The following is a 15,763-nucleotide window of genomic DNA, read 5'->3' on the forward strand; positions in this document are numbered from 1 at the left end:
ATGATCCCTTAAAAATAAAAAAGTTGTTTGTTTAATTTTTTTAACCTTTTTTTATTGTCATGAAAAACTTTAAAGTATGGATGGAGTTGTATTTTTTTATAAAAAATTAATTTTTTTTTTTTTTAATATTTTAAAATCGTTTTAATACGTTAATATTAAAAATAAATTGAAAAAAATAAAAATATTATTTTAATAAATTATATTAACGTATAAACACTCTCAATTAACATATAACAAAAATCCTTACCTGCTTACTCCAAAGTTTGCACACATTGTCACTGATTGACCGTTGACTGTGACACCCCCCACCCCCATCCTCTCCTTTCCTCCTTCACTCCTCAATCCAAAGCATTCGAATCCCCATCTGGCTTTTCCCCTCCAAACCAACATCTCAAATGGGTCGCCGCCAAAACGACTCTGAACCATCCCGTTTCATCTCTCTCACCTTCCTCTTGGCGAGTTTTATTTCTTGTGCTTTAGTCTACACTGTTCTCTCCGTAGCTCTCAATTCTAATACAAATTCTAAAGGTTCAAACTTTGAGCCTTTGACATTGGCAGAGGAGAGTAATGATGGTGGGTGCTGTAGAGGGATTGAGAAGTTGGAGCTTTGGGGAGGTGCAGTGAAGTGGGGGTCAGATCATAAGTTCAATTCTTCTGAGGAGTGTTGTCAGGCCTGTAAGGCTATGTGCACTGGTATTGATGGGCCTTGCTTGTGTGATACTTGGGTGTTTTGTGGCAATAAAAAGGCTTGTGGGTCTAAATTTGGGGAGGTCAGATTGAAATTTTGTTTCCGTTTTCACTTTTAAATGTTTTTGCTGGAATTTTTATTGTTATTTTGAATTACATGGTTGAAATGTTGGATTGATTGATGGACAAGAATGAATCTTATTTCTTCATGGAATTTGATTCTGAAAACAGATGATTAAACGATGCTGTGATCATGGCCTTTCAAACCCTGGATTGATCATTGACTTAATTCAATGAACTGATTTAGCTATTGAACTGATAAATTAAGCCGATCTATAAAGAACAAGTTGGGTAATTCTGAGTTAGCAGCTCCAAGACCTCTAAAACCCTGTTTCTTTATACAACTCTTTTTTCTTTGCACTTTTGATGATTGAGTCTGTGGTGGTGTTGCGTGTAGTTATTTGAATGAAATGCTAAAGTTTCAATGATGATGATAAGAATCTCTTTACTTTAACTTGCTTCATTTCTCCAGTGTTGGCTGAAGAAACAAAAGGATATATTTGCCCCTGATCGACAGGAAGCAGGGGAACATGTTATTTGGACTTCTGGGCTTATCTTTGGAAAAGGAGAGGTATTTCAGTTTGGTGAAATTTGATTCCACTTTACGAGACAGAATATGTAGCCAAAATGCAGTACGCACTCTTCAATTTGATATCGTTGCTGTCTCAAGTTTTTAGAGTTACGATCACCAAGATCATGGTGGAATTTTGTCACTGGACATCTATCTTTTACCAACACTCTGTTGAACATATGTTTGCCATTTCCTTTTGCATGATCTCTATGCGAAAGATTGTTTACCTGTTATCAGGCTCCATGGTATTCTTAAGGTGCATTGCTTTTGGAGAGACTTTACACTGAATTTTTGACAACCGGTCTCTCTTGTAGTCAGATGCTTGTTCTTTTGCGCCTGTAATGCATAAATAAACAAGTACAAAGTTTGAGTACTGAAGTTTCTGTAGCTTGATGTTTGTGCTCTTTGATTGCTGAAGTTTTTTTGTTGTTCTATTGCCGCTGCAGTTGATATGAAACTATGACATGTCTCTGTATTTTGATTATAAAAAATCGCTGTGGTGATTATCATTTGGCCTACCAAGAAATTTGATGCTGCTACTTTCCTCTGTGTTTTATACGATTGTCATTGCTGCAGGTCCCACCTTAATTTTAGGATCTCCTCTATTAATGTTCTTGCTTATTTCAGGGCATTGTTGGCCTGGAATCAGAACATGGCACTCTTCATATAAAAGTAAGTGATCATTCTTTTGGCACCTCTGTGTTCCAAATGCCTCGGACAAGTTAATTGCGATACACTCCACTCATGGAGTTGATCTGTTTCTTCAGATTCTTCGATTTTATGCATCTCTATTTAATAGTTGTTGGACAAAAACTTGCTTGATGCAGCTCTTCCCAGACTGTGCTCCCCATTCTGTAGCCTACATTCTTGAGCTGCTCACACTACGTCATTGTGCTGGTTGCCAATTTTATCGTGCAGAGGGCCGAGGTCAACTGTGGGATTCAGAAGGAAATCACATAAAAAAGGTAAGTTCATTAACTGTCAATAAGAATTGTGAAAATGCAAGTTTTTGGTAGTTGTTTGGAGCATCATGTTGCCCCCTGCGGTTCTGATGTGTGGTACTTTCACCGAGGGAGTATCATATTTCTTTCGCATGTTGTTATTTATAAAGATTTCATGCATGCTTGCCAAGGGGTTTCATGATTTCAATCCTTCATTGCTCGTATTCCCAGGCTCCTTTTGGGCCTCCTTTTGCGATAATTCAAGGGACATTAGAAGCTCAAGGAACAACATTCAAGAACATTCCAACTGAGGAGTGCCCATACATAAGGAGGGGTTCGGTGGCGTGGGTTGGTTCTGGTCCAGAGTTCTTCATTAGCCTAGCCGATCACCAAGAATGGAAGAAAGCATACACTGTCTTCGGTTCTGTTCTTCCAGAAGACATGGAAGTTGCAGAGAAAATCGCGCAGCTCCCCACCAAATCGGATGTATGGAACAATATTAACGTGTCTGTCTTGGAAAAGCCAGTTCCCTTGTTGTTGCGAAGACTCGACGGGTGGGGAGATCTTAACACAAATGTGAAATCAGATTAAAAGGTTTCTACTTGGCCAGGCCATGAGTACTTTTTGTTACTATTACAAGAGAAACTCACATGGTATTGTAGCAGTGTAATTTTTTATTATATTTTTATTCTGATTATCGAATTATTTTTCTTTTTTATTGCATATTTTTTATGGCCAATTTAATGTCCAATTTCTTCTAATTTCTTAAGAAAGAGTAAAATTCAGAAACAAAGTATCAAAGTAAAAAAAATGGGAAACTAATTGATCATTAACGAAGTGGTGCGGAAAGTTCTCTTTGGTCTACCTATTTTCTTATGAATTTCTTTTCACTCTCATTAGTTTTCAAGTTTCAGTTTTTGTATGAAACCTTATTTTTTTATTTTCAAATCCTTGTATTTGACAAATGAGAGAGATAGTTTTTGAAAAACAATAGATTTTCAATTTAAATTTTAAAATCTTATCAAAATCATTATTCCTCGATAATATAAAAAGAAAAGAAATTATTAACTCACAAAACACCAAAATCAACACATGAAAATATAAAATTGAAATAAAAAAATGATAAAAAAAATAATCACAAATTGAAATCCACAATGACTCTATAACATGAATTTTATTTTTTTTAAAATTAGTTGTAATGTAATATATACGCCTCTTATCAATGAATTTTCCAGGAAAAAAAAGTCAACTTTCTATAATTTTAAAAAAGATAAAAAACGTTAGAGACTTAAAACGCAGCCGTTTTGAAGGAAAACACTTCAAACTACCCTCCAATTCCAATCCACCGCGCATTAAATCCGTTTCCTCCCTACTCCGCTTCTCCTCCTCCTTCACGCCGCCAGCTCCAAGATGGTCCAATTCCACGAACACATAATAACAGACCTCTTAGAAGACCCCGCCGGCGGCCTCGTAATCCTTTCATCTGGTCTATCCCTCCCAAAACTCGTCTCCTCCCTCCTCTCCCTCCACTCCCCTTCTCAAGGCACGCTTTTAATATTCTCCCCTCCTCCCACCCTTAAATCCCTATTTCTCCACCACCACAACACAAACCAAAACCCCATCGAAATCAGCGCCGATCTCCCCTCTCACCACCGCCTCTCCCTCTACTCCTCCGGCCAAATCTGCTTCATCACTCCCCGTATCCTCATCGTCGACCTCCTCTCCAATAAAATCCCTACCTCCTCTCTCGCCGGGTTAATCATCCTCAACGCTCACTCCCTCTCAGAAACCTCCACCGAAGCATTCATAGTTAGAATTTTAAAATCCTCTACTCAGAATAGAAATCAGAATAATAGTAATGTGTTTTATATCCGCGCCTTTAGTGATAGGCCACAGGCGATGGTGTCTGGTTTTTGTAAGACGGAGAGGTTAATGAAGTGTTTGTTCATAAAAAGATTGCATCTTTGGCCGAGGTTTCAGGTTTATGTGTCGCAGGAATTGGAGAAGGATCCGCCGGAGGTTGTGGATGTGAGGGTTCCGATGAGTAAGTACATGGTGGGGATACAGAAGGCGATTTTGGAAGTTATGGATGCTTGTTTGAAAGAAATGAGAAAGAGTAATAAGGTTGACGTGGAAGATTTGACTGTTGAGAATGGGTTGTTCAAGTCTTTTGATGAGATAGTGAGGAGACAGTTGGATCCTATTTGGCATACCTTGGGGAAGAAAACTAAACAGCTCGTTTCGGATTTGAAGACATTGAGGAAGTTGCTGGATTACCTTGTTAGGTATTTTTTTTTGTGTTGTACCATAATGTATTATTTCATTGTTGTGTAAAGTTTATATATTTATTTATTTATTTAAAAGTATTGGTTGATTTGTGGTTTTAGGGTTTAGTTTGACATTGAAGTTTGGTTAGGTGAATGAGATTCGATTGGTTAATGGAGTTTTTAGACTAGTTTTATACAAAGGTTAAAGTTCTCAAATTTTGAACTGATGTCCGTGTTAGTCTTTTTGGGTATGTTCTATTTGAGAATTTTCAATGAAATGCTGGATTTTTTTTTTTTTGGTTCTTGTATGTTCTAGTAATGTAATTCGGGCTCATAAATTTTTGGACTGATTTTGATGAGTTATTGTGTAGGTATGATGCAGTAAGTTATTTGAAGTACTTGGATACGCTTAGGGTGTCACAGAGTTTTCAGTCTGTTTGGATATTTGCAGAATCCAGCTATAAGATATTTGATTATGCAAAGAAGCGCGTATTCCGTTTGAAAAGATCAAGTGATGTGAAATTAAATGAGCAGAGTAAGACCAAAGTAGGAAAAAAGAGAAAATTAAAGGGTGATGACAGTAATGAGGGAGAAGGTGAAGTTTCATTATTGTTTTCTTCTTTCTTTTAACCAAGCACTTCTACGGCATTAGTTTTGATAACTTCTCGTTTTGAAATTTTCCTAGCAGCTGATGGTACTTCGTCCTCAACTGCAAGTAGTGGGGTTGTGTTGGAGGAAGTTCTGGAGGAGGCACCAAAATGGAAGGTGTTACGTGTGAGTGAGTGAGTTCCATTTTCTATGCTGTCTTATGGTTGTATTTTAAGCACAATTGAATAAATTTATTGAAAATTTGGTTGTAACTTCTCACATCTAAGCAATTGATACATCTTGGAAAGAAAATTTGTCTCTGATTCGGCTTTGTTTTTGCACTTCTGTCATAATTTTCTCTGGGTCTACCAGTGCCTGTTGTTGTTTTAAGCATATTCGTTAATTTTGGATTTACCAGTCTTAAGTTTAGATGTGACACTTTTACTACAGGAGATACTTGAAGAGATAGAGGAAGAAAGACAAAGGGTTGAAAGTGGAGAAGAAGATCAGGTTGAAAGTGAAGGTGTTGATAATGGCATTGTTCTGGTGGCATGCAAAGATGAATGCTCATGCATGCAGCTTGAAGATTGCATCATGCACAGCCCTCAAAAGGTTGTTTGATATTTTTTTGAGTTTTGTTTTCTTATTCTATCTTTTATTTTGATCATATGTTGAAGTGCTTCACAGAGTAGAGGCCAGAGCACGTGCATGCACTTTGTTAAATTTGCCAGACATACGTGCTAAATGTGACCAGTTGATAGCATATTTTTCTTATGAAGGTGTTGCAAGAAGAATGGAAGAAGTACTTGTTGAGCAAAGTTGAGCTGGGTGGCTTGCCAGCACCTGAGAAAAAGAAAGCAAAACTAAAGCCAAAGGAGCCCAAAGGATTTGGAATTCTTGACGGAGTTGTTCCTGTAACAACTGTGCAAAGTGCGGAAGCTAGCAGCACAAACAAGCAGGAACATGATGTTTTGTTGGCTGCAGCATCAAAAATAAGAAATCAGTATAAAAGGGAACTGGTTGTTGAAGATGAACTGCAGCCTCTTGCTGACAGCAGCAGGAAAGGTGCAAAAGAAAAGAGAAAAGAACGCAAGAAAAGAGGCCAGGCAAATGGTCAGGATTCTGGAAGCAAAGATAATGATAGCAATATTGATATGGTGATAAAAGATTTGCCAGAAATATCTGGTTCAAAAAACAAAAGCCAGACAGTTGAAAATGATCAAGCTGCCATAGATGGTTATTATGAAGCCAATTTGCAGCGGGCATCTGTTGACAAAGGGGCTCTTCAGAGACATGCTGAAGAGCTAGGCCTTACAGGATCCCGAAATGCCAAGCCAATACCACCGATGCACTTTCATGCTCTGGAAAGTGATCAGCCTATACTTGACGTCTTAAAGCCTTCTGTAGTTATTGTTTATCATCCAGACATGATGTTTGTCCGGGAAATTGAAATCTACAAAGCTCAAAATCCCTCAAAAAAGTTGAAGGTGTACTTTCTTTTCTATGAGGATTCCACTGAGGTCCAAAAGTTTGAGGCTAGTATTCGCAGGGAGAATGGAGCATTTGAATCTTTGATCAGGCAGAAATCGCAAATGATGATTCCAGTTGATCAAGTACGGTCATTTTAAATCGTATTTAAACATTTGCAATCAACAAATCCATTCATCTCTTTGAAAAAAAAACCCTTGGGGATCCGCATTTACTTTCTGATATCTGATCAATATTAATTTCTAATTTTGCTCATGTGGATTTCACTTGGTTTTGGATCAGAATGGACATTGCTTAGGATTGAATGTTTCCATAGAGCCACTAGCTTCAAGTTACCAAAACTCAACCAGAAGGGCTGGTGGGAGAAAGGAAATTGAGAAAGAAATGCAGGTATGTGATAGCGTTTTGAGCATTCAGGATGAACTGTTTTTCTCTTCTCTGCTATGAAGTATAATATTGAGGAATCGCTTCATTTTCAGGTCATTGTAGACATGAGGGAGTTCATGAGTAGCCTTCCAAATGTTCTCCACCAGAAAGGAATGAGCATAATACCAGTTACATTGGAAGTTGGAGATTATATTCTCTCACCGTCAATATGTGTAGAGAGGAAGAGTATCCAAGATCTTTTTATGAGCTTTACATCAGGCCGCCTTTACAACCAAGTGGAAACAATGGTGCGATATTATCGAATACCTGTCCTTCTGATTGAGTTTTCACAAGATAAAAGCTTTTCATTTCAGGTAAACTAGCTTAAACAGAAGAAAGAGGTGGTTCTTAATCAGGTGTAATGCTGTGCCAGTTTGATTAATTGGATATAATTTTGCAGTCTGCAAGCGATATTGGTGATGATGTAACACCAAATAGTGTTATATCCAAGCTGTCATTACTTGCTCTACATTTTCCCCGCCTGCGAATCATCTGGTCACGCAGTTTACATGCTACAGCTGAAATATTTGCTTCGCTGAAGGCGAATCAGGATGAACCTGATGAGATGAAGGCGGTTAGAGTTGGTGTCCCATCAGAGGATGGTATTGTGGAAAATGATGTTCGGTAAGATGCTTACTGTCTTTTTTGCAACCTTGATTTATAAGCTCTTAACATTGCATTATGATCTATGATGCTTTGTGTGGGAAATGGGAGTTAAAAAAGTAAATCTTAGGTGGGGTGGATAAATCTGGTGCAGTCCGGGGACGCACTAATTGCAATGCTGTAATAGAGAAGGGACTTGATTGCTGAACTTTGCACATGAATTTTCTTTCATTTTTTTCTTACTTGGTATGCATGCAAACATAACTAGGAAAAAACGGTTCTTGTCATTGTGCTGTTTCTTCCCCAGGTTTTTTTATTATGATTTATACCCTTTATCCATTACAGAGCGGAGAACTACAATACATCTGCTGTGGAGTTTCTGAGACGGCTCCCGGGGGTCACAGATTCAAACTACAGGGCTATAATGGATGGATGCAAGAGCTTGGCAGAACTCACACTTCTACCTGTAGAGAAGCTAGCTGAACTAATGGGTGGCCAGAAGGCTGCGAGGACTCTCAGAGACTTCCTTTACGCAAAGTACCCGACCTTGTTATAATCTGGTTTCACAGAAAATGTACCTAAATGTATTCATCGGAGAAATGATCCTGACCTGAGTGAATAACGGGATATTAGGGCTGGCATAGCCATAGCTTTCCCATGCTGTATTTGCTTATCAATTCATCACTATTTTTTTTTTTTTCAATTTAACATGTAACATTCTGTTACTTCCATTACATATCTACCTGTGTATGCGAAGGTGAGTAAGGTCATCCGAAGACTTTTGTATCCTAGACCATGGAATGGCTTCTCCGATTTTGGTTTTTGAGAGCAAAGGCACTACGTCGACTGGACCGGTCGGGATAGAGTAAGAAGGTTTTTTTTTTTTTTTTTTAATGTTAAATTCTAAACATGGACTGGAGTTTCAATTCACACCAAACATATAAATGCATGAAAATCCAACTAAATTGATTTTAAAAAAAAAACAAATTGAACTATATCGAAATAGGACGATTTGGTGAGGGTTTTTTTCTTTTTTAAAAAAGAACCGAACTATTCTGTATGTCTTGGCAGGTTTTGATGTAATAAACTTAATATATTTTTTATAGCTTTTCTGACTTTCTTTTTATTTTTTAAAAGAAAAAAATGGTTTAGCTTCTCAATTTCTAAAATCTGAAATGAAAATTAAATTGAATAGATTTTTTTTTTAAAATTCAATTTCATTTCTTAAATTGATTTTTATAATTAAATTAGATATTGATTTTTTTAAAACTGATTTGGATTATTTAGTTATTTTGGTTACCCTCTCAGATTAATAGAAACTCTAAAAGGTGTGAGGATTGAAATGGCACAATAGAAACATTTTACTTAGACTCACTGTTATGAGTGCTCTTTTTTTTTTCTTCTTTTTTTTTCCCGTAGTCCCAAAGCTCTTTTTTGTTTTTTTTGCTGTTTTTATAGGACTAAACTGTAGTTCAGTTTAAGTTAATTTCTAAGAGAATAACTTGATTAAAAGATAGGAAATTAAAATAAAAAAATAGAGAAAATTGATGGATTTTTCCAAACTTTAAAAATATTTATTGGTACCTCATACTTTTTAAACTATAAATTCTGAATCCCTTCTATTTTTAAAATTTCAAACCAAAGTTAATTTTAATATATATTTTTTATTTTTTTAGAGAAATTCATCGAATTCCAGCAATAAGTAGAAAACATTAATATTGATATCAATTCTAATTAACAAAATGATTGATCTTGTTGTTAAGGAGTTTTATTTAATAAAAAAGAGTTCCACTTAAATGTTTTTTTTTTTTACCTTAAAATTGTTTAAAAAACATTTAAACTCAGAAAAATTTCTAGTTTCAGGTTTCCGTACTTTCTTTTAAAGCCATTGATGAGTTTATTAAAATATCTAAGATGTATTTTAGGTGTTTTTGAGTAAAAAATGAGTTGAAAATCATTTTTTTTTTTTAAAAAAAAACCTAAAGCCTGAATTTTTTGGTGATCTAAATCGTTAAAAAATTAGTCTACCAGATGAGACGAGATTTGTTGTTGGTATTTTTTTCTTTAATAAAAAGAGGATGGCATGTTATCCACTAGTGCTATTAACAAAATAAAGCCTTGGCTCGTAGGCCAAGCCTCTTTTAGTGGCTTAGCACACAAGCCAAACCTTTTATGGTTTAAGCACATAGATAGACTCACGTGCCCAACCTACTTTTTATTTATTTATTTAATTTATTCTTAATCTTCATTCTTATATTTTTTAAAATATTATTGTTTTATTTTAAAAAATATCTCAGGCACTTGATTAGTTTTTAATTACACTACCTTAATTACAAGTTTTGCAAATTAATAGGGTTAGCTTAAGTCTTTTTTTTTTTAGTTTAATGTAGATGTCCGGGTCAACTTGCGCACACTTCGACTAATTCCACGGATCCTGAAGTTAACAATCATGTAAGCCTCTAGTGACCATCATATGAACAATCATAGGGCTCGAACTTGAGACCATAGAGGAAGCAAACTTATTAGTTCCAAGCTCTTACCACTAGGCTACCACCTAGATAACTGCTTAAGTTTTTTTTTTTATTTTTTGAATTGAATATTTTTAATTTAAACTTCATCATTTAATTATTTTTTTTTATTTGCTGCATTTTTTTTTTTAAAAAAATCCAGCTCGATATGTCACTGACCTATTTCATAGCACCATCCATCCATATATTTAAATAAAATAAAAAATTAATCAAGATAGATATAAATTATATCGGGCAACTACGGTTAAAAAAAATTAATAAAATGGGATTAGGCAGGCACACACGCCCACCTAACCATTACTAACAGGGAATGATGACGCATAAATCTGATTTATTAAATGACAAAAATATCTTACAACCAAACAAACAAACTGACGTGGCAAAACATTGACTCTTAAACATTATTATTACGGATTTGCCCCTTTCTTCTTTATATCAGCCACGGCACAGCCGATCTCTTTCCTTCACTTCTCGTCCCCCATCATCAAACAATAAAAAAAGAAGAAAAAAAGAAGAAGGAAAATGGCACTCTCAACGACTCTCAGCACTGCAAGGCCCTCCATCTCCCCTCTCAAACCCCAAAACTTCACCTCAACAACCAGAAACCCTAACCTCAAACCCAAAACCAGTTCTGTTTTTGCCTCCCTGCGCTCAACTCCAACATCAAAGCCCACAATCTCTTCCAACTGGGCCTTAGACAGCTGGAAATCTAAACCAGCACGCCAGCTTCCTGATTACCCGGACCCGGTTGAACTGCACTCGGTGCTCCAGACCCTTACCGATTTCCCGCCAATTGTGTTCGCGGGCGAGGCTAGGAAGCTTGAGGAGAGAATTGCGAGTGCTGCTGTGGGAGGTGCCTTTTTATTGCAAGGTGGAGATTGTGCTGAGAGTTTTAAAGAGTTCAATGCCAATAACATTCGAGATACTTTTCGAGTTTTGCTCCAGATGGGCGTTGTTCTCACTTTCGGTGCTCAAATGCCCATCATCAAGGTCCCTTGTCTTAAAAGTTTTTTGTTTTTTTATTTTTGGAATTCTTTTTTGATCAACTGGGTGCTTAGGTTTTGCTGCTTTGTTTCTGACCTCTTGCTAGTTGTTACTCTTTATTTTTAGTTTGTTTGTTGATCATAGGGAAAATCTGCTTGGCTTGGTGAAGATGGAGCATTTGTGGTACTAACGTATTTGGGACATTTTTTTGTTTGACTTCATGACAGGTTGGTAGGATGGCAGGCCAATTTGCAAAACCTAGATCTGACCCCTTCGAGGAAAAAGATGGCGTGAAGCTACCGAGTTATCGAGGAGATAATATTAACGCCGATGCTTTTGATGAGAAATCTAGGACACCTGATCCTCAAAGGTTGATCAGAGCATACCTCCAATCTGTTGGCACCTTAAATCTCCTTAGAGCTTTTGCCACTGGTGGATATGCTGCTATGCAAAGAGTGTCACAATGGAATCTTGACTTTGTAGAACATAGTGAGCAAGGAGACAGGTACTCCTGAGTTATTTCCTGGGTTTATAAGTTATTATCTGCTGGTTAGATTTTTCTTTACCCTCATAGGTAGTCTACAACTTAAGGAATATGTTTTTAACAATGTTATAGGGTCACAACTCACAAGAACTAGGTCTCGCATGATGTTGGTGATACCTCGTTCATTTTTCAACATGTATAATTTTGTAACTATCCACAATAATGGCCAAAATTAAGAACTCCCAGCTGCTCGGTAGAATCCAATTTTAGAAGCATTTTCTGTTAATAAGATTTGTAAACTTGATTGGTTATCAACTGTAGTCACATTCTATTAGCCAACCAAATCTCCAAGAGTAAGATTGGCCATAAACACATTAACATTTGGAGTTCTTAATTGTAATTTAATAAATGTGCTTGTAACAGATTCATGGAACTTGCACGGAGAGTTGATGAAGCTCTTGGCTTCATGGCTGCTGCTGGCCTCACTATAGATCATCCTGTAATGAACACAACAGAGTTTTGGACCTCTCATGAGTGCCTTCATTTACCATATGAGCAGGCTCTAACCAGGGAGGACTCAACAACTGGCCTCTATTATGACTGTTCTGCTCACATGCTTTGGGTAGGTGAGAGGACCCGGCAGTTGGATGGAGCACATGTTGAATTCCTACGTGGTGTATCCAATCCTCTTGGCATCAAGGTAATGGCTATTACAATCTCTTACTATTTGAGATGCAACCTCATACTCCCATACAATTTGTAATTATGTTCTTTGGTTGTAAATGGTCAAACAAACATGATTTTTGTGCGAGGGGTTTATCAGGCTTGTGGCAACTGTAGCACCTGCAATTACTCTTTGATGAGAATGACTATTTTGATTGCTGAGAAGACTTGAATTTTACCTCAAAACAGAGGTTTACTTTTACTTAAAAATGTGAAAATTCGCTTGTCTATACCTTTAACCCTATTTGGAATTCAGACGTGACTTGAAGAAGTGAGGACACTTAATCCTAGGCTTCACTTTTTTATCCAGCTTTGTTTATGAGTAGTCTCTGGTTTTAATTATGAGTACTGAGGCCTGTTATTGATTCCTCTGAAACCACTTTACTGCAAAACATCTCTGGATTAAAGGTTTATGGATCAGGGCATTTGAATTGATAGAGTTCGCTCTTATGTGTTTCACTTAGCTTGAATTCAAGTAATAACTTTCTCTTCTTTTAGTTTTTATTTTAATCTCACTGCAACTTCCTTTTCTTGGTGTCCCCCTTTGTGGTTTCTTGATGCCCGGACTTGTCACGCAGGTGAGTGATAAGATGGATCCAAAGGAGCTTGTGAAATTGTGTGAAATTCTTAACCCGCACAACAGACCTGGAAGACTGACAATAATTACCAGAATGGGAGCGGACAACATGCGGATTAAACTCCCCCATCTGATAAGAGCTGTGCGCCAGGCCGGGCTTATAGTCACATGGGTCAGTGATCCCATGCATGGTAATACAATTAAAGCTCCATGTGGTCTCAAGACAAGGCCATTTGATTCAATCAGGGTAAGAAATGAACTAACGAAACTCGATACTTGGTAATTTCAAAATGAACTGTGTGCTCATGATGGTGTTTTAATGGGAGGTATATTTACTCATCTCAGGCTGAGTTGAGGGCATTCTTTGATGTCCATGACCAAGAAGGTAGCTATCCTGGAGGAGTCCACTTAGAAATGACTGGGCAGAATGTAACGGAGTGTGTTGGGGGGTCAAAGACCATCACTTTCGATGACCTGAATTCCCGCTATCACACACACTGTGATCCGAGACTGAATGCGTCTCAGTCGCTGGAGCTGGCATTTGCCATATCAGAGAGGCTGAGGAAGAAAAGGTTAAGAGCTGGTGATGGTATCCTTAGCGGACAGAACACTGGTTCTGTAGCGTAAGAAGCCTAACCCTATGTTTTGATTTGGTGCAACTATATTAGCGTGTTCTGTTTTCAGTCTTTCTGCATCTGTGAACGGAAAGACTTTCTGTGAGACAAATTTTGCATTCTCTACGAAGCACTGGATCTTGCAAGTTGTAAAACTATATTTGTTTGCTCCTCTGTTGCTCTCTCACACGCACGCATTTCACCAGGCACACTCTAGGCAGGTTTGAGTTTGGAACAGTTACAAGAAGGAGCGCAGAACAGAAGCTTGTCTGAAGCATCAGAAACGGAAGTAGGCCAGCACTTCATTCACTTCAACTTGAAATCAGTTACTAAAGGTTGCCAAAATTTTGTTTTAGTATTCAACGCTTTTTGGCAACCTTTACTCATCGTGCCCGTTGCCACTTGTGTGTTGTCATGGATTTATTAAAAAAATCATAAATTTTTAATCAATTTAATATTAAAAAAATAAAATCAATAAAATCGACAAAGATAATTTTTTATAAAAATTATAATAAAAAGAAACAAAAGAAAAAAAACATTATGTAGGGAAATACTATAACAATTTATAGTGTTTTGTGAGAAAATTTACGGTTGGAATTTTTAAAATAACTCAAGATAATTTTTTAAAAAATCATGTGAATAAACATAGTAGTAATTTAGTGTTTTTTTTTTTGTAAAAAAACTACGAAGTTAAATCAGTTCAATATAAAAAAATAAAATCTATAAAATTTTTTTGGAGATAAATCAGTTCAAGATAAATCAGTTCAACATAGTAGTAATTTTTTTTAAAAAAACATAAAAAAAGGAGAAAAAATGAGAAAAAAAAAAAAATAATTTTGGAATAAAAAAAAAGAAAGAAAAAAAAAATATATGAGGAAAGTTAAAGCTAAATTCTCAATAAGTTTAATAAAAAAAAAATTTGACAAAAAAAATTTAAAAAAAAATATGTGGGAAAACAATGTAGCAACAAAAAGTATGTGGAAAAATATTGTAGCAATTCATAATATTTTTTTTAAAAAAACTACAAAGCAAAATTTTTAACTAGTTTAATATAAAAAAAATAAAATCAGTAAAGATTATTTTAGAAAAAAAAATTATATAAAAAATTATTATAAAAATTCATAATATTTTAATAAAAAAAATATAGGACTAAATTATCAATCAATTTAATATTAAAAATAAAAATTAATAAAGATAGTTTTTTTTTTTTAAAAAAAAACTTCTGTTCTTTTTGTTAGAAGTGCTCGTGACAGTGTTGAAAAATTTAGGGAGTTGTTGTCTCATGGAACAAAGAAGATGTCACTGACACTGAGGGAGCGGAAATGCAGACTAGAAAAACTGGAGTTAGAGCCGGTGATATCGTGGTGTATGTTATCTGCAATAGAGAGATCGGGGCTGTTGGAAGATGAAGGTGACGACTGTGGCGCTGGTGCTGGTGTGGCTGTGTTAGGATTTAGAAAAGGGAGGAGAAGAAGTTGATGGCGGTGGTAGAATTTTTTTTTAAAATTTTAACAGTAAAGTTGTAATATTTAATACAAAGGTTTTTTAGGTATTAAATGAAAAATTATATTATTTTAATGTGATGTTATCAGCCCTCCTTCATTTGTTAATTTCAGGTCCAACAAACAGTCCCTATCCGTACAAAAGGCCCAATTAGCTTTCCAACCACTTTTTATAAGTGAACACACAGCACGACACCAAACGCAGAAGCAGCGACCACCCCATCTCCAACCCCAACGCTTCCGTACGAACAGTGAGTAACGTAAGAAGTGGGTGGAGGGCGTGGGCGTGGGTAGTGGCGGAGTTGGTGCCAATTCCCTTGTTAGTACATACTACGATTGCCGACTAGTCTGTCTCATTGTGCGCACTTCACACTCACCCGCCCCCTCGCGCACGCTAGCACCACCCCCACCCAATCCCACTTCAGGCGGTTGCCCCGTCATAAACACTACCTCCCTCCCTGTACCTCGCTATGTCTATTATAACAACAACAGAAGCCACCAATTTCCCATTCTCTCCTTCTCCTTTACTAACCCACGCCTCTCCTCTCCTCTCCTTGGCATCCTTCACACACCACCACAACCATGGAAACAACACCTTCTTGTGCGACTCCCAAGCGTGTCCCGCCGCCATGCTGGACCCAAGATGAGTCACTTGCCCTAATCAAAGCTTACTGTGACAAATGGTACTCCGTCAACCGTGGCAACCTCCGCGCCGCCGAC

General features: G+C 36.8%; 3 protein-coding genes across 3 annotated transcripts; all 3 read left to right on the forward strand.

Annotated features, from left to right (window-relative positions):
* Window positions 1-249: 249 nt before the first annotated feature.
* On the forward strand, window positions 250-2,961 carry LOC118039085 (uncharacterized). Its single transcript, XM_035045679.2, has 5 exons — window positions 250-770; window positions 1,220-1,318; window positions 1,946-1,990; window positions 2,146-2,283; window positions 2,491-2,961. Exons 1-5 carry the CDS (start codon window positions 396-398, stop codon window positions 2,848-2,850), a joined length of 1,017 nt encoding a protein of 338 aa, XP_034901570.1. The 5' UTR covers window positions 250-395; the 3' UTR covers window positions 2,851-2,961.
* A 628-nt stretch (window positions 2,962-3,589) lies between these two features.
* LOC118039172 (DNA repair endonuclease UVH1) lies at window positions 3,590-8,362 on the forward strand. The gene is made up of 9 exons (XM_035045791.2): window positions 3,590-4,544; window positions 4,898-5,121; window positions 5,215-5,300; window positions 5,565-5,726; window positions 5,894-6,727; window positions 6,885-6,992; window positions 7,082-7,342; window positions 7,429-7,652; window positions 7,977-8,362. Exons 1-9 carry the CDS (start codon window positions 3,670-3,672, stop codon window positions 8,185-8,187), a joined length of 2,985 nt encoding a protein of 994 aa, XP_034901682.1. The 5' UTR covers window positions 3,590-3,669; the 3' UTR covers window positions 8,188-8,362.
* Window positions 8,363-10,611: 2,249 nt separating this feature from the next.
* On the forward strand, window positions 10,612-13,927 carry LOC118039174 (phospho-2-dehydro-3-deoxyheptonate aldolase 2, chloroplastic). The gene is made up of 6 exons (XM_035045792.2): window positions 10,612-11,149; window positions 11,371-11,648; window positions 12,051-12,327; window positions 12,929-13,174; window positions 13,273-13,550; window positions 13,748-13,927. Exons 1-6 carry the CDS (start codon window positions 10,682-10,684, stop codon window positions 13,812-13,814), a joined length of 1,614 nt encoding a protein of 537 aa, XP_034901683.1. The 5' UTR covers window positions 10,612-10,681; the 3' UTR covers window positions 13,815-13,927.
* Window positions 13,928-15,763: the final 1,836 nt, after the last annotated feature.

The sequence above is a fragment of the Populus alba genome, chromosome 1, assembly GCF_005239225.2.
Source record: "Populus alba chromosome 1, ASM523922v2, whole genome shotgun sequence".
NCBI lineage: Eukaryota > Viridiplantae > Streptophyta > Magnoliopsida > Malpighiales > Salicaceae > Populus > Populus alba.